Genomic DNA, 26,331 nt, shown 5'->3' with positions numbered 1-26,331 from the left:
TGAAGAGACAACTGCATTTATTTTGGTTTCATTCTGAACACACCACGGTTAAAGATATGATAGAAGCAAAAGTGAAACAAAAACGACAAAGAAAGCAACAGCTTTTTACTGGAACACGTCATGGCTGTACAGCTAAATTTAAGTCGGCCATTTTAGGTGTACCGGGGACATTATTCAGTGACACCAGGAAGTGCCTTTCTCATAAACATCCATCAGTACCTCTTCAATAGCACGTTTTTAAGTGCATTCATTTAAAAAAACAAAAAAACAAAAAAAGGAATCGTCACATTTTCGATTGATCGGAATTATATATATTCTCTGACGACGCGGAAGTGATTTCCATCGTTTAAGCGAGTGAGGTGAGTTTTAAATCTAATTTATATATAAATTAGGTTTCCCGCAAATTGTGAAAAAATAAATACAGTCTCCAAACAACGCCACAGTTACACTGAAAAGATAAAACATTAATTGATTAGAAAAAGTGGCAATAAATTAATTCAATTCAATAACACATTTTGTATAAAAGAGAAAACAAGCAACACTATTAGGACAGACAACACCAAAAGTATAACTTAATATTATATTATATAATATTAAATATGGAGAACATACTTTTCATAGCCTTTCTGTTACAAGTTTTTAATCTCTATTTCTAAATTAATAAAATATATTAAATTAATATTAATATTAAATTATGGCTTGAAGTGTTAAAACGCCACAAAAAGTAATTTACTTCTCACACCACATCAACATAGATTTAAAAAAAACATAAATGCGTTAAAAGTTACGTCAGTGTCGTCATTTTCTGGGCGTTTCCACGGTGACATCAGACGGCCTGTGTGTGTGTGCTGACGGACACGTATTGCTTTATTTATAAAACATTCTAAGTCAGGGATTCAAAAACTTCGGAGCAGAGGAAAGGTGAGACATATTATTGTATCCGTGTGTCGGGTGTCGACGTGTGACAGTGACGGTGAAAAGGTTATCTGCCGAAGAATGAGCGACGCGTCGAATTGTATTTTCAGACAAGTAGACGTAAGCTAGCCAATGCTAGGCGAGCAGCTAATATGATACTCTGATGTTTGGCTGTGTCTCAACTCGCCTGTCATTTTACTCCAAGCATGTTATTTATTACGTACCAGCTGGTGACGATTGTATCGTCGATATCTAACGTGTTTACTTGACAAACGCAATTGTACACTAGTTGTTGCTTTCAGCGACTGACACGTAACACCTGTTGTTTAACCTAGCTAATGTTTCGCTAATGTGCTCAGAAACGTAGCTATGCCCACCCTTTTGTATTTTAAACCTAATGGCAGAAAGTGTCTTAGGTGTTTAATATTTTACAGTAAAAATATGACGGTAAAGGTCAGTCGAATGAGAATAAGCACATACTATCATTGAATATCCTTCATACGGCTTATGTCACAATCTCTAGATTCAGAAAAACTGGTCCAAACTCCAGTCTGTGCTGGTTAATAGTTACCTTATAATAACTTGCAGTTAGAAACTAATCGTTTTGAAATAATTCATCATTGCTAAATTAATCGTCAACTATTTTGATTATCGATTAATCGGTTTCAGCGTCTTAAATCTGAATGTTTTCTGATTTCTTTGCACAATTTAACATTGAAATCATTCAAACTGATTCATTTTGGTTTGTGATAAGAGGGCTCCTCATTTAAGTATGAATAAGTGATTTTTAGAAATTGTGTGTTTTGTGGATTAAATCGTAATCGGATTTCTTAGGTTGTTTGGTCAAACGTAAATGTCGCGGTGCGTTTTTTTGCCCCTGGTACGGGGGCTACCAGGAAGAAGAATCCATGCACGATTGTGTAGTAGTTGAAGCTGTCACCACTTCTTTGTAAGTGATAATCTGTTGTGCAAATCTTCTTATTCATGGCCTTATCTAACTCTGTAGAGATCAGTTCAGGGGCATTCCCATCATTTCTCAAAAGTGTAACAGGGGCGCTGCACCCTTACTTTTTTAGTGTGCCCTCTTTCCAAAATGCAGATTTAGCATTTGGTGCTATTCATTAATGTACATCAGTTGTTACAATTACCTTAAAATGTTGTGTTTTTTGCTATTTAAGCTTAGTCTCTTACCTTTTAAGACAAAATAATAATTTCCACCTTAGAATTTCCCCCTTTTCAGCTCTACATTGTATACACTACATCACTGTTTGACTTGGTATGTGGAATACATTTGTACCAGTGACAAAATACGAAGAGGAAATTAATTTGGTGTTTACTGAAGGCACATAAGCAACACAGTAGCATTAACATGAATAAGAAGTGCCTATTAAGTATCTTAGGTATCAGCTCTTAATTGTTTTTTCAGTAAATTCCGGCAGGTATGATGAGTCTTGTTCTTTGATTTCCTTTGATCTTTGTGTGTGATGTCATCAACATGGATATGGTTAAGAATGACCACATAGTCCTATTACTCAACCAGGTGCTGTCATTAATCCACAGATCTGACTTCCTGGTGCCATCATGAACGCGTTTGACCGCAACATCAATCTTGACGCTCTCTTGAAGTTCTCCCAAATGTACGTAAGCATGCAGAACACTGTGCTCTGTGATGTAAGTCGGGCATTTACAGAACTGGCTCTGCATCACCTTTTTTTTCCCCGTATAATCCTTGTCTGCAGATCTCACTCCACTCAGGTGCACCTGAAGAATGTATACTCCAGCTTGGCAGTATGTATGTTTGTAGCTGCAGCTGGATCCTATGTCCATGTTGTCACACGCCTTTTTCAGGTAATGGTAACAAGATTCAACAGTGTACCTACTCAAAGTTATTCATTACATTTGTGCAAATTGTGCTTTTTAGAATACTTAACCCTTCGTAAGACAACAATTGACTTTAAATGTCACAATTTTCACAGTAGTACAATTATAAACACTGAACTTTTATTTTGAATTCTGCTTTATTCAAGTAAAGTCTACATTTGTTGAAAAAAAGGCATATTTCCACCCAAAGTACCAGTGACTTTCAGAGGTTCCTGAAGACCATTGTTTGCTTATGTTGCCGTGATGAAAAACATGGATAGATTATGCAAATTAGCGTAAGGACATGGAAACAACCCAGGGCTACAACAACCTGTTTACAGTCCACCAGGCACTAGTACAACAATGTTGCACTGTTTACAATTAATTTGAGTGTATGCTTAGCAGCGTTAAGCAAGGGAGAGAGTTCCAGATGTCTAATAATGTATGGCCTTCATATCAGAAGATAGCGACCAAGAATATAATGATAACTAAAAACAACAGGAAAACAATATTTGGAAATGATAAATACTCATTCCTAACAATTAATCTTTTCTATAGCTGTTAGGGTGATTGTTCTGTAAACACATGCTCTCGGAGTACACACTAATTTGCATCAGACACAAACCAAGGCTAGGTGTGTCCTTCTGCTGAAATGCTGCATTTATGTGCACAGAGAAAGTGATAAACACAGAGTTTATGTTGATTTGAGTTGAGTCAATGTGCAGATGTTAAAAAAAAAAAAAAAAAAACTTGCCTAATGCAAGAGATGTTATAAATGTTAAACTATGTTGGGACAAGTGAAACGGGCTGTCACAGTAGAGTTGATTAACAGGAAAAACAGCAATAAAAAAGAAAGAGATTCCGTTCGTGCTGCTGTTAAGAGACGAGGTCCCAACAAGTACAATTACCCAGAACTTGATTTAGTCTCTGTAGTCGGAATGCACCCTGTCCCTGGTAAAGTCCAGAGGTCCTTGTGAAAGTTCCTGTGGCTAAAGGTGGGAAGCGACTCGGATCAGTAGATGACCATCACAAACCCAGCCCTCATGGTCGCAAAGGAAATGAGAAAAATCAACATAATAATTGGTGTAATTTGTCCTTTGCTGCACCACTGCCAAAACATTTATAGTATGTTCTGCTTATCAAGATATTTCAAGCATCACAGGCTGAAATGCAGGTCTAAGACAGAACCTCATTCGTCCTGAACATCTTATTCTATCATTTAAATGCAATCCTGATGCTAAATTAATAAAAATGTGTCACAGAATTGCTGTCCTTATTTCGTTTAACCTTGTTTCCTCTCTTTTCAGGGCGGCATGCTGTCCATGCTCGGCTGTCTGGGGATGATGTTCTGGTTGGCCATGACGCCACACAACCCTGAGACGGAGAAGAAGAGACTGGCCATCCTAGCCGGGTTTGCCTTCCTCACAGGTAAACCAATGGTTGATTTGGAACAATTGCTCACGCAATCACTCAAAACAAGTTTTGTTTCAGATGTTTTTGATCATATATTGTAGAAAATAAATGCCACGGTAGCTGTAGTTGGTCTTGGATTGTAGGTGGAACGAAACAAAACATCTCAAGATGTTATCTTAACTCTGGGAATTAAATTGGATTGAATCTCCAAAGTTATCTTATATACTTAATCAGTAACATGAGTGTCAGATGAATTCATAATGATAATTATCAGTAGCTGCAGCTTTCGTTGAGTGGATGTTTCGAGTAAAGTTGGAACTTTGTATGTGACCAGGGCTGTCACTGTGACACTGTTTTGTCCTCCTCCTGTGTGCAGGTGTCGGCCTTGGCCCCACACTGGACTTTGTCATTGCTGTCAATCCGAGGTATGTGGAAAGTTACATAAGCAACTAACAGCTGCTTAGTAATAAGGACTGAAACAAAGAACCTTTAAACAGTCTTTAAATAGACTGTGGACATCAACTGTTTCCTGTTATTTGCTCACAGGAGAATGCTGAAACTCCTACAGAGGGTTTGTTTTAGGCAATTCTCCTATAAATGTATCTTTGGGAGATTTTTGCAGTTTTTTCAGCCTTTTGCTTGAAATGTGTTATATAAATGTATGTTTTTTGTTATGTTATTATGTTTTTTACACATCCATAATAAAGCTGTGATTAATTTATAAAACATATAGCTGGAAATGGCTGGTACAGGGTGCAACAGAAATAGCAGTAAAACTGTCTGAAACATTGTATACACACATTTCTACTTGCCACAATTTGCCAAATGGTGAATTGTGTTGCAGTATAAACAGTTGAGGAAACGCCAGTGTAATGAATGTAGCCTCTGAGAAACTGAGAACCTTTGTTTGTTTTCTCCTCAGCATCATTCTGACGGCCTTCATGGGAACTTCTGTGATTTTCATTTGTTTCACTCTCAGCGCCCTCTATGCCAAACGCAGGAGCTACCTGTTCCTTGGAGGTAAAGGCAGTTTTCCTTGATTGACACATTACTAAAACAACCATAATCTGTTTATTACACCCGATTTTCCCCTTTAAAAGAATGTTATTTTACGTAGCAGAAACCTTTATTCCTTAAACTCTAATAAACTATCCTGTTTTTCCCCTCAGGCACTCTGATGTCCGGCCTTTCCCTCCTGCTCCTGATGTCTGTGATGAACATGTTCTTTGGCTCTATGATGCTCTTTAAGGTATTTTTTAATATTCTCTCTCTGTAAGATTCTGTGATTGGCTGTGTGTCACATATTGTGAGGTGAAATTAATTTATGCTTCTGGTTTCCCGACAGGCGCACATGTACCTGGGGCTGCTCATCATGTGCGGCTTTGTCCTGTTTGACACTCAGCTCATCATCGAGAAAGCAGAGAATGGTGACAAGGACTATGTCTGGTGAGGAGAATTATGTCTTATGAACATGACGTCTGATTCAAATAAGTTGCACTTTTGCACAATTTCTGCCATTAAATGATGAAGGTGAACAGTTTGTAGCCCTTTCTTTAATAAATAATGATTGGGGAAACATTGATACTATAACCATCTTCATATGATTTATTTTGAAGGCACTGTGTGGATCTGTTCCTTGACTTCATCACCATCTTCAGGAAACTGATGGTCATCCTTGCCTTGAACGATAAGGTATTTAATAAAGCTAAAAAAAAATCTTTTCGTTTTCTCATGGTCTGTAAATCCCATGAAAGTTTAAAAAAATTGATCTTAATGTTGACCATTATGTGTGAATCTAAAGCCTCCTCCAGATTATTGTTTCACTTTGTGACATGTTCCATTATCTCAGATGAAAACTCGCTCCGCAGTTTAATTTGAGTCAATCGCACATAAAATTCTCCGACTAAATACTAGTGTGTAGGCCAGTGTGATAAAGCTGTTTAAGCAAGATTGACTAAAAACTCTGCTGTACAGACATGTCCAATTATTAATATTAAATTATAAAGGCTTGAAAAAATAAACAGTATTTGACCTATATTTAAAATATGGAGTATTTTCACTAGATTTAACAACAAAAACGTATCTTTGAATGTATTTTTTTTCCGCTCTTCACTTTTCTAACGAGTGAATGTAATTATAGCAATTTCACCAGCATACAAAACATACATTTTTAGGTCACGTTTGAGATTCCCGACTTTTAAGATGCCACCGCAGTATAAAAGACAAATCATGTTTAAGTCATTAGACACATCTTTTCAGAAACATTTTTTTGTTTTCTACTAATGTATCACTGTTTTGTGCAGTGACTAGTTAATATTCAGGTGATGATCGTACATATACGTAAAATATGTTGTTTTGCATGTGACATTTAATGTGGTTTAATTTAATAAAGATAGCGAAAAGTAGCTCTTTCTCAAATAGTTGCAACAATGACGGGCTGTTTATTCACTGACACATTTGTGTTAACATTGTAAATAATTAAACATGATAATAAACTAAAGGTAGTTTGCAACTAACTGTGTTATTATTGATTAATCATAGTTGTTTTTTTTGTTGATTTGTTTTCTATTAATCTTCTATTCAATCTAAAAGATTGACACTAATACTGGTATTGAAGTTATTTGGGTTCATTTTTCATTTGATTTTTTTGATGTTTTTATTTATTTATTGTATGAAAAGATCAGGTGAAAGCTTTCAGAAGTGGAAATCTCAAAACTATCAGCAAACACTGTCTGCAGGGCTTCATAGCATCAGAGGAGCATGTCTTAAATGCTGTGTTGAGATCTCATGTTTTATTTCTCACCATTTCTTCTTTTCTTTTCCAGGACAAGAAGAAGGAGAAGAAGTAATCTGCAGTTGAGAAGCTGGAGTCTAAAAAAAAAAAACATCTTTGAGAACAGACACAAATTGCGATGCACTTGGTGCTTTTCACTTTCTGTCTTCATTTTTTAATTAACTCCTATACAGTCTTATACTATTGAAATTTCTTTTGATTTATTTCTTTTGAAACTTACAACAAGGTTTGAATGTAAGTTTTGTGGTACACTAATGCTTGTCCCATCTTGGCTGTGAATGACTAATAGACTAAAGCTGCAGTGATCCAGCTTGGCCTCTAGAGGGAAGCGTTGCTCTATGAAGGCTTAGATGCTGAGCAGCACTTTACCAAGACTTTTATATTATTGTTATTTAGTGCCATAATTTAATTACACAGTAGGCTCCTTTTATAGTGGGTTGTGAGCTTCTGAAAAGTGATTGTTGATAAGGTTGAGTTTGTGTAATTGTTTTTGTTGATTCACATATTAACATTTTCCCTCCAAACCTTTCTTTAGTGGAGTGTCACAAGATGTAGTGTCCCATGATTCTGACGACAGTACTGTGTTGAGAAATATCCCGATTTAAGTTGTTTTTTTCCCTTCACAAATTTAGTTTAGTGAGTGAATATAACGAAGCCTGGTAATGTTGATGCAAACCGTGACGGCCTGTCACTCATGGCGCGCGGCGACTCGTTCAGACAGACTCACAGAGCCACTACAAGTCTCAAAGAGAAATGTTAGTTCTGTCACTGTGTTTTCTAATTGAAGCAAAGACAGACGTTATTCACACCACTCCCCTGCAAATCTCTCCAAATATCTGTGGTCTCGAAAAATTGGTTTGGTAAACCTTGCAATTTGGCATTGACGCATTTTTGTTGGACATGTATACTGTGAAGAATTTATTTTATTGATGTAAAATCGAAACTAATACTTTGATACATTTGCTCAAATAAATGTGTTGAACGTTTGAACGTTTCCTTGCATAATTCCTGCTCCCTGGACAGTTGTTGAATGTTTTTTTTACTAAAGAAGAAATGTTAACACCTCACTAGAACTGCAACAAACCATTATTTTCATAATCGATTAATATGAGGATTTTTTTTTCTCGATTAATTGTTTGGTTCATAAAATATCATTTTTGTTTGTTGATCAAACCTGGAAATGATGTTCTCAAATGTCTTGTTTTGTGACGAAAAACCAGTAGTTGTGGCCCTAAAAATGTCACCTAGGTGAAAATATTTTAGGTTTTATTAATGGTAAAATGTACTCCAAGCATTCTAACACAAACTATCACACATATTGATATAACACATTTAGAGCTGAAACGCTAAATTAAATGTCAACTATTTTGATAATCGCTGAATTAGTTTGAAGCTTTTTTGATCGTTAAAACAAGATTCCTGATTGTTTCAGCTTCTTAAACATGAATATATTCTTCATTTCTTTGCTCCACATAACGAAGAAATCACTAAAAGTGCATCATTTTGGGTTGTGGACAAAACAAGACATTTGAGAGCATAATTTCCAGGTGTTTGACAAACACCGATCAACGTTTTTTAACGTGGACCAAGCGGTTACTCGATTAATCGTGAGAAAATAATGGACAGATTAATCGATTATGAAAATATTCGTTAGTTGCAGCTCTAAATGCATTAGTGTATTCCTCAAGTAAATGTTGGTGCCAGTTAAAATGCAAAACTTTTTATACATACATCCGTATTAAATACAGTGGATTATGTGTATGTAATATCTAAATACGTTTAATAACTACTGTGTTCAGTAGAAATACTTCAGTACAGCACTGGAGTACATACATGTGCTTTCCACAGCTGTTTATGAATACTTCCACTGTCCCAAATACATAATAAAAAGAGAGATAAACAATAATAATAATGATAAAAAAAAAAAGACCCAACTAAATCAAAACATTTTAATTAGAAAGTTGAAAAACGGCAGTAGGTACATACGACCTCTATTGGCTAGGGCTAACAAACAGCAACGGAGATGTAGAAATACAAGATATGAACATAATCTACTAAGCGAGGAGACTGCAATTTTCACAGAGATAACAAAAAAGAATTAAAGAAAAGAGACGATGAACGCAAAATGATGCACATTTAAAATAAATAAATAATAGAAATACATATTCATCGAATAGTGTAGCCATTTCTCTTTTCTATGCTGTTATTGCTGGTTTATATTACCTTTAAATGTAGTATGATTTCAAACAGACACATTCTGACAACCGTCCTCGGTCGAAGAAAAAAACCCAATATCAACATGATCAATAAAGTCGTTTATACATTTAAAGTTGTGATGCATGAGTTGAGCAATTAAGAGTCACAGACATGAACATTCTTTTTTTTTCCTTTTCAGAGCTCCAATGTTTTTTTTTTGTTGTTTTTCCAACACATTATGTGATGAAATGATGTTGAGAAACAGAAAGATTGACGCATTGATACAGTTACAGTACTTCAGTTTTCAAAGTGGTTAGCGCTTCACTGCTTCCTGGATGTACAACAAAGACGTGTTTGCCGATGATGAGAAACACACAAAAAAAACACAAAAGACAAGTTGCCGAACAACTACCAGAGTGTCAAGGGTTTGTGCTAATCGCTAGCGTGGCCATGCGTCTTGCTGTCCTGTACACATGAATTAAAGAGAAGGATCCACAGACGAGTCTGATTGTGAAAAAAGTGAACAACGTAGGTCATTTGGGTGACTTTTGGCTTCATGTTTTATTTGAAATCCTGAGGAGAAGTCTATCCATTCATCTTTCCAGTTGCAGCAGAAGCAGCTGATGATACATCACCAGATTATTCTGTGCGGACATCAACAGGACACAGTTTCTTTTCCTCAAAAGGTGGCAGCGGGTTCAGCAGCATCACAGAACAGCCCGTGGCCAGAAGACGTGTGGTCAGAGTGGCGCTGGGTGTGTGTTTTTTTTTTTATATCTGTGGACTAGATGAGTAACTGTCTCCCCAGTTCTGTCTGAGGATCATCCTTGGCTGCCGCAGGATGACAGACTGTCGTACAGAGAATCGCTCAGAGACTCCGGCGTCTCCAGGACCTGAGGTCGGCTTGGGGACAGCGCTTCCTCCGGCCTCTCCCTCAGCAGCTCAAGCCCAGACTCCCGGCTCATCTCGGGGACGCTGGGAGTGCGGCTCTTTCCCCTGCGGCTCATCCCCGTCTGGGCAGGGACCGGCAAGCTGCCTGGGTCAACTATCCGACTGGAGGAGGGACCACCGGCCTTCATGCTCTGAGGAAGAGAAAACATGTTATTTCTATTGTTTCATTTAAATTGCCCGCATTTGTGAGCTGTGTACTCATTTCTAGTTTGAGAACAGGTGCTGCAGCCTAATGGTGTGGCTGACTGGTAGAGCATACAGTCTTTCAGTAAATTTTTTTCTATCACACCATTTTCTGAGGCCTCAAATGCACATATTTTTATTATGGAAGAGCATGTGAACATTCCTTTCTATTTTTTCAAGCAAACACAAGTGTCTTTTTCAAGATCAGAAAAAACAGTGTTACAGCAGCAGTGCATCTGTGAATCTTTAATATTCAGCTGATTAATAATTTCTAAGTGAGTGACCCAGATAATTCCTTTTCACATTCTCCTGCCCGGGCAGTTTCTTACACAGCATAGACCGACAAACTAAAAAAAAAGCTGGTGTTTGGCTGTAAATTATATTTCTGAATGTCAAAATGTGTGCACTAAACTAAAACTAATCAAAAAAGTCATAGTATAGTATGATGTCCAAAATTACCCAAAAAAATCATCGTATAGTATGTCGTCCAAAATCAGTCAAAAATGTCATAGTATAGTATGTCGTCCAAAATCAGATAAAAATGTCATAGTATAGTATGTCGTCCAAAATCATTCAAAAAAGTCATAGTTTAGTGTGTCGTCCAAAATTACCCAAAAAAGTCATATGACATCCTAAATCAGTCAAAAGTGTCATAGTATGTCATCCAAAATCGATCAAAAAAGTCATAGTATAGTATGTCGTCCAAAATGAGTCAAAAATGTCATAGTTTAGTATGTTGTCCAAAATCATTCAAAAAAGTCATAGTTTAGTATGTCGTCCGAAACCAGTCAAAAAAGTCATAGTATAGTATGACATCCTAAATCAGTCAAAAAAGTCATATGTCGTCCAAAATTAGACAAAAATGTCATAGTATAGTAAGTCGTCCAAAATCAGTCAAAAATGTCATAGTATAGTATGTCGTCCAAAATGTGACAAAAAAGTCATAGTATAGTATGTCGTCCGAAACCAGTCAAAAAAGTCATGGTATAGTATGACATCCTAAATCAGTCAAAAAAGTCATAGTATAGTATGTCGTCCAAAATTAGACAAAAATGTCATCCAAAGTCGTCCAAAATCAGTCAAAAAAGTCATAGTATAGTATGTTGTCCAAAATGTGACAAAAAAATCATAGTATAGTATGTCGTCCAAAATCAGTCAAAAAAGTCATAGTATAGTATGTTGTCCAAAATGTGACAAAAAGTCATAGTATAGTATGTCGTCCAAAATGTGACAAAAAAGTCATAGTATAGTATGTCGTCCAAAATCAGTCAAAAAAGTCATAGTATAGTATGTCGTCCAAAATCAGTCAAAAAAGTCATAGTATAGTATGTCGTCCAAAATGTGACAAAAAAGTCATAGTTTAGTATGTTGTCCAAAATCAGTCAAAAAAGTCATAGTATAGTATGTCGTCCAAAATGTGACAAAAAAGTCATAGTTTAGTATGTTGTCCAAAGTCAGTCAAAAAAGTCATAGTATAGTATGTCGTCCAAAATGTGACAAAGAAGTCATAGTTTAGTATGTCGTCCAAAATCAGTCAAAAAAGTCATAGTATAGTATGTCGTCCAAAATGTGAAAAAAAAGTCATAGTATAGTATGTCGTCCAAAATGTGACAAAGAAGTCATAGTTTAGTATGTCGTCCAAAATCAGTCAAAAAAGTCATAGTATAGTATGTCGTCCAAAATGTGACAAAAAAGTCATAGTATAGTATGTCGACCAAAATGTGACAAAAAAGTCGTATGTCATCCAAAATCAGTCAAAAAAGTCATAGTTTAGTATGTCGTCCGAAACCAGTCAAAAAAGTCATAGTATAGTATGTTGTCCAAAATGTGACAAAAAAGTCATAGTATAGTATGTCGTCCAAAATCAGTCAAAAAAGTCACAGTTTAGTATGTCGTCCAAAATCAGTCAAAAAAGTCATAGTTTAGTATGTCGTCCAAAATCAGTCAAAAAAGTCATAGTATAGTATGTCGTCCAAAATCAGTCAAAAAAGTCATAGTTTAGTATGTCGTCTGAAACAGTCAAAAAAGTCATAGTATAGTATGTCGTCCAAATCAGTCAAAAAAGTCATAGTATAGTATGTTGTCCAAAATGTGACAAAAAAGTCATAGTATAGTATGTCGTCCAAAATGTGACAAAGAAGTCATAGTTTAGTATGTCGTCCAAAATCAGTCAAAAAAGTCATAGTATAGTATGTCGTCCAAAACCAGTCAAAAAAGTCATAGTTTAGTATGTCGTCCGAAACAGTCAAAAAAGTCATAGTTTAGTATGTCGTCCAAATCAGTCAAAAAAGTCATAGTATAGTATGTCGTCCAAAATGTGACAAAAAAGTCATAGTATAGTATGTCGTCCAAAATGTGACAAAGAAGTCATAGTTTAGTATGTCGTCAAAAATCAGTCAAAAAAGTCATAGTATAGTATGTCGTCCAAAATCAGTAAAAAAAGTCATAGTTTAGTATGTCGTCTGAAACAGTCAAAAATGTCATAGTATAGTATGTCGTCCAAAATCAGTCAAAAAAGTCATAGTATAGTATGTCGTCCAAAATCAGTCAAAAAAGTCATAGTAAAGTATGTCGTCCAAAATCAGTCAAAAAAGTAAAGTATGTCGTCCAAAACCAGTCAAAAAAGGCATAGTATAGTAAATCATCTAAAATCAGTCAAAAAAGTCATAGTATAGTATGTCGTCCAAAACCAGTCAAAAATGTCATCGTATAGTATGTTGTCCAAAATGAGACAAAAAAGTCATACTTTAGTATGTCGTCCAAAATGAGACAAAAATGTCATAGTATAGTATGTCGTCCAAAATTTGACAAAAAAGTCATACTATAGTATGTCGTCTAAAATCAGTCAAAAAAGTTATAGTATAGCATGTTGTCTAGAAAAAGAGACAAAAAAGTCATAGTATAGTATGTCTTCCAAAATCAGTCAAAAAAGTCATAGTATAGTATGTTGTCCAAAATGTGACAAAAAAGTCATAGTTTAGTATGTTGTCCAAAATGAGACAAAAATGTCATAGTATAGTTTGTTGTCCAAAATCAGTCAAAAATGTCATAGTTTAGTATGTCGTCCGAAACAGTCAAAAAAGTCATAGTATAGTATGTCGTCCAAAATCAGTCAAAAAAGTCATAGTATAGTATGTTGTCCGAAATGTGACAAAAAAGTCATAGTATATAGTAAGTCGTCCAAAATCAGTCAAAAATGTCATAGTATAGTATGTTGTCCAAGATCAGTCAAAAAAGTCATAGTTCAGTATGTTGTCCAAAATGTGACAAAAAAGTCATAGTATAGTATGTCGTCCAAAATCAGTCAAAAAAGTCATAGTTTAGTATGTCGTCCGAAACCAGTCAAAAAAGTCATAGTATAGTATGACATCCTAAATTAGTCAAAAAAGTCATAGTATAGTATGTCGTCCAAAATTAGACAAAAATGTCATAGTATAGTAAGTCGTCCAAAATCAGTCAAAAATGTCATAGTATAGTATGTTGTCCAAGATCATTCAAAAAAGTCATAGTTCAGTATGTCGTCCAAAATCAGACAAAAATGTCATAGTATAGTAAGTCGTCCAAAATCAGTCAAAAAAGTCATAGTTTAGTATGTTGTCCAAAATCAGTCAAAAAAGTCATAGTATAGTATGTTGTCCAAAATGTGACAAAAAGTCATAGTATAGTATGTTGTCCAAAATGTGACAAAAAGTCATAGTATAGTATGTCGTCCAAAATCAGTCAAAAAAGTCATAGTATAGTATGTTGTCCAAGATCAGTCAAAAAAGTCATAGTATAGTATGTCGTCCAAAATCAGTCAAAAAAGTCATAGTATAGTATGTCGTCCAAAATCAGTCAAAAAAGTCATAGTATAGTATGTCGTCCAAAATCAGACAAAAATGTCATAGTATAGTAAGTCGTCCAAAATCAGTCAAAAAAGTCATAGTTTAGTATGTTGTCCAAAATGTGACAAAAAGTCATAGTATAGTATGTCGTCCAAAATGTGACAAAAAAGTCATAGTATAGTATGTCGTCCAAAATCAGTCAAAAAAGTCATAGTATAGTATGTTGTCCAAAATCAGTCAAAAAAGTCATAGTATAGTATGTCATCCAAAATGTGATAAAAAAGTCATAGTATATAGTAAGTCGTCCAAAATCAGTCAAAAATGTCATAGTATAGTATGTTGTCCAAGATCAGTCAAAAAAGTCATAGTTCAGTATGTCGTCCAAAATGTGACAAAGAAGTCATAGTATTGTATGTCTTCCAAAATCAGTCAAAAAAGTCATAGTATAGTATGTTGTCCAAAATAAGACAAAAAAGTCATAGTATAGTGTGTCGTCCAAAATCAGTCAAAAAAGTCATAGTATAGTATGACATCCTAAATCAGTCAAAAATGTCATAGTATAGTATGTCGTCCAAAATGTGACAAAGAAGTCATAGTTTAGTATGTCGTCCAAAATCAGTCAAAAAAGTCATAGTATAGTATGTCGTCCAAAATCAGTCAAAAAAGTCATAGTATAGTATGTTGTCCAAAATGTGACAAAAAGTCATAGTATATCATCCAAAATCAGTCAAAAAAGTCATAGTTTAGTATGTAGTCCGAAACCAGTCAAAAAAGTCATAGTATAGTATGTTGTCCAAAATGTGACAAAAAAGTCATAGTATAGTATGTCGTCCAAAATCAGTCAAAAAAGTCATAGTTTAGTATGTCGTCCGAAACCAGTCAAAAAAGTCATAGTATAGTAAGTCGTCCAAAATCAGTCAAAAATGTCATAGTATAGTATGTTGTCCAAAATCAGTCAAAAAAGTCATAGTATAGTATGTTGTCCAAAATCAGTCAAAAAAGTCATAGTATAGTATGTCGTCCAAAATGTGACAAAAAAGTCATAGTTTAGTATGTTGTCCAAAGTCAGTCAAAAAAGTCATAGTATAGTATGTTGTCCAAAATCAGTCAAAAAAGTCATAGTATAGTATGTCGTCCAAAATCAGTCAAAAAATCTTAGTATAGTATGTTGTCCAAAATGTGACAAAAAAGTCATAGTATAGTATGTTGTCCAAAATGTGACAAAAAAGTCATAGTATAGTATGTCGTCCAAAATCAGTCAAAAAAGTCATAGTATAGTATGTTGTCCAAAATCAGTCAAAAAAGTCATAGTTATAGTATGTTGTCCAAAATCAGTCAAAAAAGTCATAGTTTAGTATGTCGTCCAAAATCAGTCAAAAAAGTCATAGTATAGTATGTCGTCCGAAACCAGTCAAAAAAGTCATAGTATAGTAAGTCGTCCAAAATCAGTCAAAAATGTCATAGTATAGTATGTTGTCCAAAATCAGTCAAAAAAGTCATAGTATAGTATGTTGTCCAAAATCAGTCAAAAAATTCATTGTATAGTATGTCGTCCAAAATGTGACAAAAAAGTCATAGTTTAGTATGTTGTCCAAAGTCAGTCAAAAAAGTCATAGTATAGTATGTTGTCCAAAATCAGTCAAAAAAGTCATAGTATAGTATGTCGTCCAAAATCAGTCAAAAAGTCATAGTATAGTATGTCGTCCAAAATCAGTCAAAAAATCTTAGTATAGTATGTTGTCCAAAATGTGAGAAAAAAGTCATAGTATATATAGTATGTTGTCCAAAATGTGACAAAAAAGTCATAGTATAGTATGTCGTCCAAAATGTGACAAAGAAGTCATAGTTTAGTATGTTGTCCAAAATCAGTCAAAAAAGTCATAGTATAGTATGTCGTCCAAAATGTGACAAAAAAGTCATAGTATAGTATGTCTTCCAAAATCAGTCAAAAATGTCATAGTATAGTATGTTGTCCAAGATCAGTCAAAAAAGTCATAGTTCAGTATGTCGTCCAAAATGTGACAAAGAAGTCATAGTATTGTATGTCTTCCAAAATCAGTCAAAAAAGTCATAGTATAGTATGTTGTCCAAAATGTGACAAAAAGTCATAGTATAGTATGTCGTCCAAAATCAGTCAAAAAAGTCATAGTATAGTATGTTGTCCAAGATCAGTCAAAAAAGTCATAGTATAGTATGACATCCTAAATCAGTCAAAAATGTCATAGTATAGTATGTCGTCCAAAATGTGACAAAGAAGTCATAGTTTAGTATGTCGTCCAAAATCAGTCAAAAAAGTCATAGTATAGTATGTCGTCCAAAATCAGTCAAAAAAGTCATAGTATAGTATGTTGTCCAAAATGTGACAAAAAGTCATAGTATATCATCCAAAATCAGTCAAAAAAGTCATAGTTTAGTATGTAGTCCGAAACCAGTCAAAAAAGTCATAGTATAGTATGTTGTCCAAAATGTGACAAAAAAGTCATAGTATAGTATGTCGTCCAAAATCAGTCAAAAAAGTCATAGTTTAGTATGTCGTCCGAAACCAGTCAAAAAAGTCATAGTATAGTAAGTCGTCCAAAATCAGTCAAAAATGTCATAGTATAGTATGTTGTCCAAAATCAGTCAAAAAAGTCATAGTATAGTATGTTGTCCAAAATCAGTCAAAAAAGTCATAGTATAGTATGTCGTCCAAAATGTGACAAAAAAGTCATAGTTTAGTATGTTGTCCAAAGTCAGTCAAAAAAGTCATAGTATAGTATGTTGTCCAAAATCAGTCAAAAAAGTCATAGTATAGTATGTCGTCCAAAATCAGTCAAAAAATCTTAGTATAGTATGTTGTCCAAAATGTGACAAAAAAGTCATAGTATAGTATGTTGTCCAAAATGTGACAAAAAAGTCATAGTATAGTATGTCGTCCAAAATCAGTCAAAAAAGTCATAGTATAGTATGTTGTCCAAAATCAGTCAAAAAAGTCATAGTTATAGTATGTTGTCCAAAATCAGTCAAAAAAGTCATAGTTTAGTATGTCGTCCAAAATCAGTCAAAAAAGTCATAGTATAGTATGTCGTCCGAAACCAGTCAAAAAAGTCATAGTATAGTAAGTCGTCCAAAATCAGTCAAAAATGTCATAGTATAGTATGTTGTCCAAAATCAGTCAAAAAAGTCATAGTATAGTATGTTGTCCAAAATCAGTCAAAAAATTCATTGTATAGTATGTCGTCCAAAATGTGACAAAAAAGTCATAGTTTAGTATGTTGTCCAAAGTCAGTCAAAAAAGTCATAGTATAGTATGTTGTCCAAAATCAGTCAAAAAAGTCATAGTATAGTATGTCGTCCAAAATCAGTCAAAAAGTCATAGTATAGTATGTCGTCCAAAATCAGTCAAAAAATCTTAGTATAGTATGTTGTCCAAAATGTGAGAAAAAAGTCATAGTATATATAGTATGTTGTCCAAAATGTGACAAAAAAGTCATAGTATAGTATGTCGTCCAAAATGTGACAAAGAAGTCATAGTTTAGTATGTTGTCCAAAATCAGTCAAAAAAGTCATAGTATAGTATGTCGTCCAAAATGTGACAAAAAAGTCATAGTATAGTATGTCTTCCAAAATCAGTCAAAAAAGTCATAGTATAGTATGTTGTCCAAAATGAGACAAAAAAGTGATAGTATATCATCCAAAATCAGTCAAAAAAGTCATAGTTTAGTATGTAGTCCGAAACCAGTCAAAAAAGTCATAGTATAGTATGTTGTCCAAAATGTGACAAAAAAGTCATAGTATAGTATGTCGACCAAAATGTGACAAAAAAGTCGTATGTCGTCCAAAATCAGTCAAAAAAGTCATAGTTTAGTATGTCGTCCGAAACCAGTCAAAAAAGTCATAGTATAGTATGTTGTCCAAAATGTGACAAAAAAGTCATAGTATAGTATGTCGTCCAAAATCAGTCAAAAAAGTCATAGTAAAGTATGTTGTCCAAAATCAGTCAAAAAAGTCATAGTATAGTATGTTGTCCAAAATCAGTCAAAAAAGTCATAGTTTAGTATGTCGTCCAAAATCAGTCAAAAAATCATAGTATAGTATGTCGTCCAAAATCAGTCAAAAAAGTCATAGTTTAGTATGTCGTCCAAAACAGTCAAAAAAGTCATAGTATAGTATGACATCCTAAATCAGTCAAAAATGTCATAGTATAGTATGTCGTCCAAAATGTGACAAAGAAGTCATAGTTTGGTATGTCGTCCAAAATCAGTCAAAAAAGTCATAGTATAGTATGTCGTCCAAAATCAGTCAAAAAAGTCATAGTATAGTATGTCGTCCAAAATCAGTCAAAAAAGTCATAGTATATCATCCAAAATCAGTCAAAAAAGTCATAGTTTAGTATGTAGTCCGAAACCAGTCAAAAAAGTCATAGTATAGTATGTTGTCCAAAATGTGACAAAAAAGTCATAGTATAGTATGTCGTCCAAAATCAGTCAAAAAAGTCATAGTTTAGTATGTCGTCCGAAACCAGTCAAAAAAGTCATAGTATAGTAAGTCGTCCAAAATCAGTCAAAAATGTCATAGTATAGTATGTTGTCCAAAATCAGTCAAAAAAGTCATAGTATAGTATGTTGTCCAAAATCAGTCAAAAAAGTCATAGTATAGTATGTCGTCCAAAATGTGACAAAAAAGTCATAGTTTAGTATGTTGTCCAAAGTCAGTCAAAAAAGTCATAGTATAGTATGTTGTCCAAAATCAGTCAAAAAAGTCATAGTTTAGTATGTCGTCCAAAATCAGTCAAAAAGTCATAGTATAGTATGTTGTCCAAAATCAGTCAAAAAAGTCATAGTTTAGTATGTCGTCCAAAACAGTCAAAAAAGTCATAGTATAGTATGACATCCTAAATCAGTCAAAAATGTCATAGTATAGTATGTCGTCCAAAATGTGACAAAGAAGTCATAGTTTAGTATGTCGTCCAAAATCAGTCAAAAAAGTCATAGTATAGTATGTCGTCCAAAATCAGTCAAAAAAGTCATAGTATAGTATGTTGTCCAAAATGTGACAAAAAAGTCATAGTATATCATCCAAAATCAGTCAAAAAAGTCATAGTTTAGTATGTAGTCCGAAACCAGTCAAAAAATCTTAGTATAGTATGTTGTCCAAAATGTGACAAAAAAGTCATAGTACAGTATGTTGTCCAAAATGTGACAAAAAAGTCATAGTATAGTATGTCGTCCAAAATGTGACAAAGAAGTCATAGTTTAGTATGTCGTCCAAAATCAGTCAAAAAAGTCATAGTATAGTATGTCGTCCAAAATGTGACAAAAAAGTCATAGTATAGTATGTCTTCCAAAATCAGTCAAAAAAGTCATAGTATAGTATGTCGTCCAAAATGTGACAAAGAAGTCATAGTTAAGTATGTCATCCAAAATCAGTCAAAAAAGTCATAGTATAGTATGTCGTCCAAAATGTGACAAAAAAGTCATAGTATAGTATGTCGACCAAAATGTGACAAAAAAGTCGTATGTCGTCCAAAATCAGTCAAAAAAGTCATAGTTTAGTATGTCGTCCGAAACCAGTCAAAAAAGTCATAGTATAGTATGTTGTCCAAAATGTGACAAAAAGTCATAGTATAGTATGTCGTCCAAAATCAGTCAAAAAAGTCATAGTTTAGTATGTCGTCCAAAATCAGTCAAAAAAGTCATAGTTTAGTATGTCGTCCAAAATCAGTCAAAAAAGTCATAGTATAGTATGTCGTCTGAAACAGTCAAAAATGTCATAGTATAGTATGTCGTCCAAAATCAGTCAAAAAAGTCATAGTATAGTATGTCGTCCAAAATCAGTCAAAAAAGTCATAGTAAAGTATGTCGTCCAAAATCAGTCAAAAAAGTAAAGTATGTCGTCCAAAACCAGTCAAAAAAGGCATAGTATAGTAAATCATCTAAAATCAGTCAAAAAAGTCATAGTATAGTATGTTGTCCAAAATCAGTCAAAAAAGTCCTAGTATAGTATGTTATCCAAAATCAGTCAAAAAAGTCAAAGTTTAGTATGTCGTCCAAAATCAGTCAAAAAAGTCATAGTTTAGTATGTCGTCCAAAACCAGTCAAAAATGTCATCGTATAGTATGTTGTCCAAAATGAGACAAAAAAGTCATACTTTAGTATGTCGTCCAAAATTAGACAAAAATGTCATAGTATAGTATGTCGTCCAAAATTTGACAAAAAAGTCATACTATAGTATGTCGTCTAAAATCAGTCAAAAAAGTCATAGTATAGTATGTTGTCTAGAAAAAGAGACAAAAAAGTCTTAGTATAGTATGTCTTCCAAAATCAGTCAAAAAAGTCATAGTATAGTATGTTGTCCAAAATGAGACAAAAAAGTCATAGTTTAGTATGTCGTCCAAAATGAGACAAAAATGTCATAGTATAGTTTGTTGTCAAAAATCAGTCAAAAATGTCATAGTATAGTATGTTGTCCAAAGTCAGTCAAAAAAGTCATAGTATAGTATGTTGTCCAAAATCAGTCAAAAAAGTCATAGTATAGTATGTCGTCCAAAATCAGTCAAAAAGTCATAGTATAGTATGTCGTCCAAAATCAGTCAAAAAATCCTAGTATAGTATGTTGTCCAAAATGTGACAAAAAAGTCATAGTATAGTATGTTGTCCAAAATGTGACAAAAAAGTCATAGTATAGTATGTCGTCCAAAATGTGACAAAGAAGTCATAGTTTAGTATGTCGTCCAAAATCAGTCAAAAAAGTCATAGTTTAGTATGTCGTCCAAATCAGTCAAAAAAGTCATAGTATAGTATGTCGTCCAAAATGTGACAAAAAAGTCATAGTATAGTATGTCGTCCAAAATGTGACAAAGAAGTCATAGTTTAGTATGTCGTCCAAAATCAGTCAAAAAAGTCATAGTATAGTATGTCGTCCAAAATCAGTCAAAAAAGTCATAGTTTAGTTTGTCGTCTGAAACAGTCAAAAATGTCATAGTATAGTATGTCGTCCAAAATCAGTCAAAAAAGTCATAGTATAGTATGTCGTCCAAAATCAGTCAAAAAAGTCATAGTAAAGTATGTCGTCCAAAATCAGTCAAAAAAGTAAAGTATGTCGTCCAAAACCAGTCAAAAAAGGCATAGTATAGTAAATCATCTAAAATCAGTCAAAAAAGTCATAGTATAGTATGTTGTCCAAAATCAGTCAAAAAAGTCATAGTATAGTATGTTGTCCAAAATCAGTCAAAAAAGTCAAAGTTTAGTATGTCGTCCAAAATCAGTCAAAAAAGTCATAGTTTAGTATGTCGTCCAAAACCAGTCAAAAATGTCATCGTATAGTATGTTGTCCAAAATGAGACAAAAAAGTCATACTTTAGTATGTCGTCCAAAATGAGACAAAAATGTCATAGTATAGTATGTCGTCCAAAATTTGACAAAAAAGTCATACTATAGTATGTCGTCTAAAATCAGTCAAAAAAGTCATAGTATAGTATGTTGTCCAAAATCAGTCAAAAAAGTCATAGTTTAGTATGTCGTCCAAAATCAGTCAAAAAGTCATAGTATAGTATGTCGTCCAAAATCAGTCAAAAAAGTCATAGTTTAGTATGTCGTCCGAAACAGTCAAAAAAGTCATAGTATAGTATGACATCCTAAATCAGTCAAAAATGTCATAGTATAGTATGTCGTCCAAAATGTGACAAAGAAGTCATAGTTTAGTATGTCGTCCAAAATCAGTCAAAAAAGTCATAGTATAGTATGTCGTCCAAAATCAGTCAAAAAAGTCATAGTATAGTATGTTGTCCAAAATGTGACAAAAAAGTCATAGTATATCATCCAAAATCAGTCAAAAAAGTCATAGTTTAGTATGTAGTCCGAAACCAGTCAAAAAAGTCATAGTATAGTATGTCGACCAAAATGTGACAAAAAAGTCGTATGTCGTCCGAAACCAGTCAAAAAAGTCATAGTATAGTATGTTGTCCAAAATGTGACAAAAAGTCATAGTATAGTATGTCGTCCAAAATCAGTCAAAAAAGTCATAGTTTAGTATGTCGTCCAAAATCAGTCAAAAAAGTCATAGTTCAGTATGTCGTCCAAAATCAGTCAAAAAAGTCATAGTATAGTATGTCGTCTGAAACAGTCAAAAATGTCATAGTATAGTATGTCGTCCAAAATCAGTCAAAAAAGTCATAGTATAGTATGTCGTCCAAAATCAGTCAAAAAAGTCATAGTAAAGTATGTCGTCCAAAATCAGTCAAAAAAGTAAAGTATGTCGTCCAAAACCAGTCAAAAAAGTCATAGTATAGTATGTCGTCCAAAATCAGTCAAAAAAGTCATAGTAAAGTATGTCGTCCAAAATCAGTCAAAAAAGTAAAGTATGTCGTCCAAAACCAGTCAAAAAAGGCATAGTATAGTATGTTGTCCAAAATGTGACAAAAAAGTCATAGTATATCATCCAAAATCAGTCAAAAAAGTCATAGTTTAGTATGTAGTCCGAAACCAGTCAAAAAAGTCATAGTATAGTATGTCGACCAAAATGTGACAAAAAAGTCGTATGTCGTCCGAAACCAGTCAAAAAAGTCATAGTATAGTATGTTGTCCAAAATGTGACAAAAAGTCATAGTATAGTATGTCGTCCAAAATCAGTCAAAAAAGTCATAGTTTAGTATGTCGTCCAAAATCAGTCAAAAAAGTCATAGTTCAGTATGTCGTCCAAAATCAGTCAAAAAAGTCATAGTATAGTATGTCGTCTGAAACAGTCAAAAATGTCATAGTATAGTATGTCGTCCAAAATCAGTCAAAAAAGTCATAGTATAGTATGTCGTCCAAAATCAGTCAAAAAAGTCATAGTAAAGTATGTCGTCCAAAATCAGTCAAAAAAGTAAAGTATGTCGTCCAAAACCAGTCAAAAAAGGCATAGTATAGTAAATCATCTAAAATCAGTCAAAAAAGTCATAGTATAGTATGTTGTCCAAAATCAGTCAAAAAAGTCATAGTATAGTATGTTGTCCAAAATCAGTCAAAAAAGTCATAGTTTAGTATGTCGTCCAAAACCAGTCAAAAATGTCATCGTATAGTATGTTGTCCAAAATGAGACAAAAAAGTCATACTTTAGTATGTCGTCCAAAATGAGACAAAAATGTCATAGTATAGTATGTCGTCCAAAATTTTACAAAAAAGTCATACTATAGTATGTCGTCTAAAATCAGTCAAAAAAGTCATAGTATAGTATGTTGTCTAGAAAAAGAGACAAAAAAGTCTTAGTATAGTATGTCTTCCAAAATCAGTCAAAAAAGTCATAGTATAGTATGTTGTCCAAAATGAGACAAAAAAGTCATAGTTTAGTATGTCGTCCAAAATGAGACAAAAATGTCAAAGTATAGTTTGTTGTCCAAAATCAGTCAAAAATGTCATAGTATATAGTATGTTGTCCAAAGTCAGTCAAAAAAGTCATAGTATAGTATGTCGTCCAAAATCAGTCAAAAAGTCATAGTATAGTATGTTGTCCAAAATGTGACAAAAAAGTCATAGTATAGTATGTTGTCCAAAATGTGACAAAAAAGTCATAGTATAGTATGTCGTCCAAAATCAGTCAAAAAAGTCATAGTTTAGTATGTCGTCTGAAACCAGTCAAAAAAGTCATAGTATAGTATGACATCCTAAATTAGTCAAAAAAGTCATAGTATAGTATGTCGTCCAAAATTAGACAAAAATGTCATAGTTTAGTAAGTCGTCCAAAATCAGTCAAAAATGTCATAGTATAGTATGTTGTCCAAGATCAGTCAAAAAAGTCATAGTTCAGTATGTCGTCCAAAATCAGAGAAAAATGTCATAGTATAGTAAGTCGTCCAAAATCCGTCAAAAAAGTCATAGTTTAGTATGTCGTCCAAAATCAGTCAAAAAAGTCATAGTATAGTATGTTGTCCAAAATGTGACAAAAAGTCATAGTATAGTATGTCGTCCAAAATGTGACAAAAAAGTCATAGTATAGTATGTCGTCCAAAATCAGTCAAAAAAGTCATAGTATAGTATGTTGTCCAAGATCAGTCAAAAAAGTCATAGTATAGTATGTCGTCCAAAATCAGTCAAAAAAGTCATAGTATAGTATGTCGTCCAAAATCAGTCAAAAAAGTCATAGTTTAGTATGTTGTCCAAAATCAGTCAAAAAAGTCATAGTTTAGTATGTTGTCCAAAATCAGTCAAAAAAGTCATAGTTTAGTATGTCGTCCAAAATCAGTCAAAAAAGTCATAGTATAGTATGTCGTCCAAAATCAGTCAAAAAAGTCATAGTATAGTATGTTGTCCAAAATGTGACAAAAAAGTCATAGTATATAGTATGTCGTCCAAAATCAGTCAAAAAAGTCATAGTATAGTATGTTGTCCAAAATGTGACAAAAAAGTCATAGTATAGTATGTCATCCAAAATGTGACAAAAAAGTCACAGTATAGTATGTCGTCCAAAATCAGTCAAAAAAGTCATAGTATAGTATGTCGTCCAAAATCAGTCAAAAAAGTCATAGTATAGTATGTTGTCCAAAATGTGACAAAAAAGTCATAGTATATAGTAAGTCGTCCAAAATCAGTCAGAAATGTCATAGTATAGTATGTTGTCCAAGATCAGTCAAAAAAGTCATAGTTCAGTATGTCGTCCAAAATGTGACAAAGAAGTCATAGTTTAGTATGTCGTCCAAAATGAGACAAAAATGTCATAGTATAGTTTGTTGTCCAAAATGAGACAAAAAAGTCATAGTTGCATACATGCTCTTTGCTGAAAAAAATAAAAGAATCTTTATGGTCTCAAAGGGATATCTTAGGGTTTTTTTTTCAAGAGAGATGCCACTTCAATCTCTGACTGGGAAACAGTCTGGAACACAGCCTTTCTCTCACTGAAAAGATGGCTGTCAGCAGGAACACAAGGGCAAAAACAGACATTAGCCACTTGACAAAAGGCTCACCTGGTAAAATCCACACCAGCTTAATTCTATAACATGTTCAGAACATGTTCACTTTATCCTGCTATAAGTCAGCCTTCTACAACTGGAAAATGATCTTTGTGTCACTCTGTGAACAGCTCTCTCCCTGCATTAAAGTCAATCGAGAAAATCACTGATTTTACAAGTAGTTGTTGATCCACTGCTGCCTCCATTATTACATTTTAATGTGTTATTTTGAAATCTTTCATTTGGATTTTCAAAATGACACAAGCTCACCAAAGGAGGCAGCAGTAGACCAGCAGCTCCTGTGTCCTCAATAGAGCACGGATACCTGAGCCAAGTCCTTCAGTACACAACAAGACAACAATCCAGAGATGATTATTGGGCTCAGGTCAACTGACATGTTAATTTCAAGTTCTTATAGTGAAACATAAAGTAAAATAGGGTAAAATGAATTGATTGAAAACATTTTTATATTTAAAACTTTACTAAACAGATGTACATGTGTAATAATAGCTGCTAATAAGTACAAACTAATGAGTGATTGAACTACTATTTCTGTCTCCATCCAGGGTTTGTTATTTACGACAGGACAGCAAACGCATCACACAGGAGATTTTGAAGCCATAGAAGGTGGATGATATCTTTTTCCTCCACAACTCAAAATAAACCACAACGAATGGATTATGTAAATAGTGATGAGCAGTCACAGTTCAGCAAAGAGGTAATTAAGCAGAACTGATGGTCGTTAATGGTGAGACTGAAATTTTTTAAGTGCTGGTGATAACTCGTCATACACTGCACAAAACCAGAACTATCCCTTTAGGTTTATCTTGAGCATCTAAGGAACACAACAAACGTCTTTAATCACTGAAAGAGGACCAAACAACCATCCCTACCCCTCTGAACGGTGATCCAAAGGACACCGTCTCCTCTTCTTCCTCCTCCACTGCCAGGTAAACCTCTGCAGGTCCTGCTGGAGTCTTGAGGTTGGGGAAGGTCCAAGTCTTTGTGCGAGGAGAGAACATGTTTGCTCCATGAGCTTCTTTGTCTGTACATGAAGAGATCAACATAAGTTATTGCTTCATGGATGACCGTGTAAGTCAGTAGCTCCATCACTTTGTTCCATTTTTGGTCTTTTTAAGTCCTCTCTCCTCTATTATTGAATTCCTTTTAGAGCAGAGTGAACGCTAAGCTTTTAAAAACTTTCCAAGACCTGCAGCAAAATCTTTAAAGGTCCAATATGCAACACTCGTCGTCACAGCTGAACACACCTCAGACCTAAACAAAAGCCATTG

At 33.9% G+C, this 26,331-nt stretch overlaps 2 protein-coding genes across 5 annotated transcripts in view; one reads left to right on the top strand and one right to left on the bottom strand.

Moving 5' to 3' along the window:
- Positions 1-207: 207 nt before the first annotated feature.
- On the top strand, positions 208-7,968 carry tegt (testis enhanced gene transcript (BAX inhibitor 1)). 2 transcript variants are annotated; one of them, XM_058642239.1, is made up of 10 exons: positions 208-359; positions 2,476-2,552; positions 2,655-2,763; positions 4,083-4,203; positions 4,565-4,613; positions 5,111-5,208; positions 5,358-5,437; positions 5,534-5,634; positions 5,805-5,880; positions 7,014-7,968. In XM_058642239.1, the coding sequence occupies exons 2-10, from the start codon at positions 2,497-2,499 to the stop codon at positions 7,035-7,037; spliced, it is 714 nt and encodes a 237-aa protein (XP_058498222.1). In that variant the 5' UTR covers positions 208-359; positions 2,476-2,496; the 3' UTR covers positions 7,038-7,968. The 2 variants fall into 2 exon arrangements, with proteins under 2 accessions (XP_058498222.1, XP_058498221.1); XM_058642238.1 differs by lacking the exon at positions 208-359 and adding an exon at positions 798-921.
- Positions 7,969-8,917: 949 nt separating this feature from the next.
- Positions 8,918-26,331, bottom strand: part of nckap5l (NCK-associated protein 5-like) — a 54,054-nt gene continuing 36,640 nt past the window's right edge. For all 3 annotated transcript variants that reach the window (XM_058642236.1, XM_058642235.1, XM_058642237.1), the window contains exons 12-13: positions 25,933-26,084; positions 8,918-10,260 (exon numbers count right to left, since the gene is read on the bottom strand). In XM_058642236.1, the coding sequence (XP_058498219.1) occupies positions 10,000-10,260; positions 25,933-26,084 (413 nt within the window). In that variant the 3' untranslated portion in view covers positions 8,918-9,999. The remainder of the gene's footprint in view (positions 10,261-25,932; positions 26,085-26,331) is intronic.

Source organism: Solea solea, chromosome 11 (assembly GCF_958295425.1).
Source record: "Solea solea chromosome 11, fSolSol10.1, whole genome shotgun sequence".
Lineage (NCBI taxonomy): Eukaryota > Metazoa > Chordata > Actinopteri > Pleuronectiformes > Soleidae > Solea > Solea solea.
The sequence above is the reverse complement of the archived record's forward strand: the minus strand, read 5'-3'. Positions and strand labels throughout refer to the sequence as shown.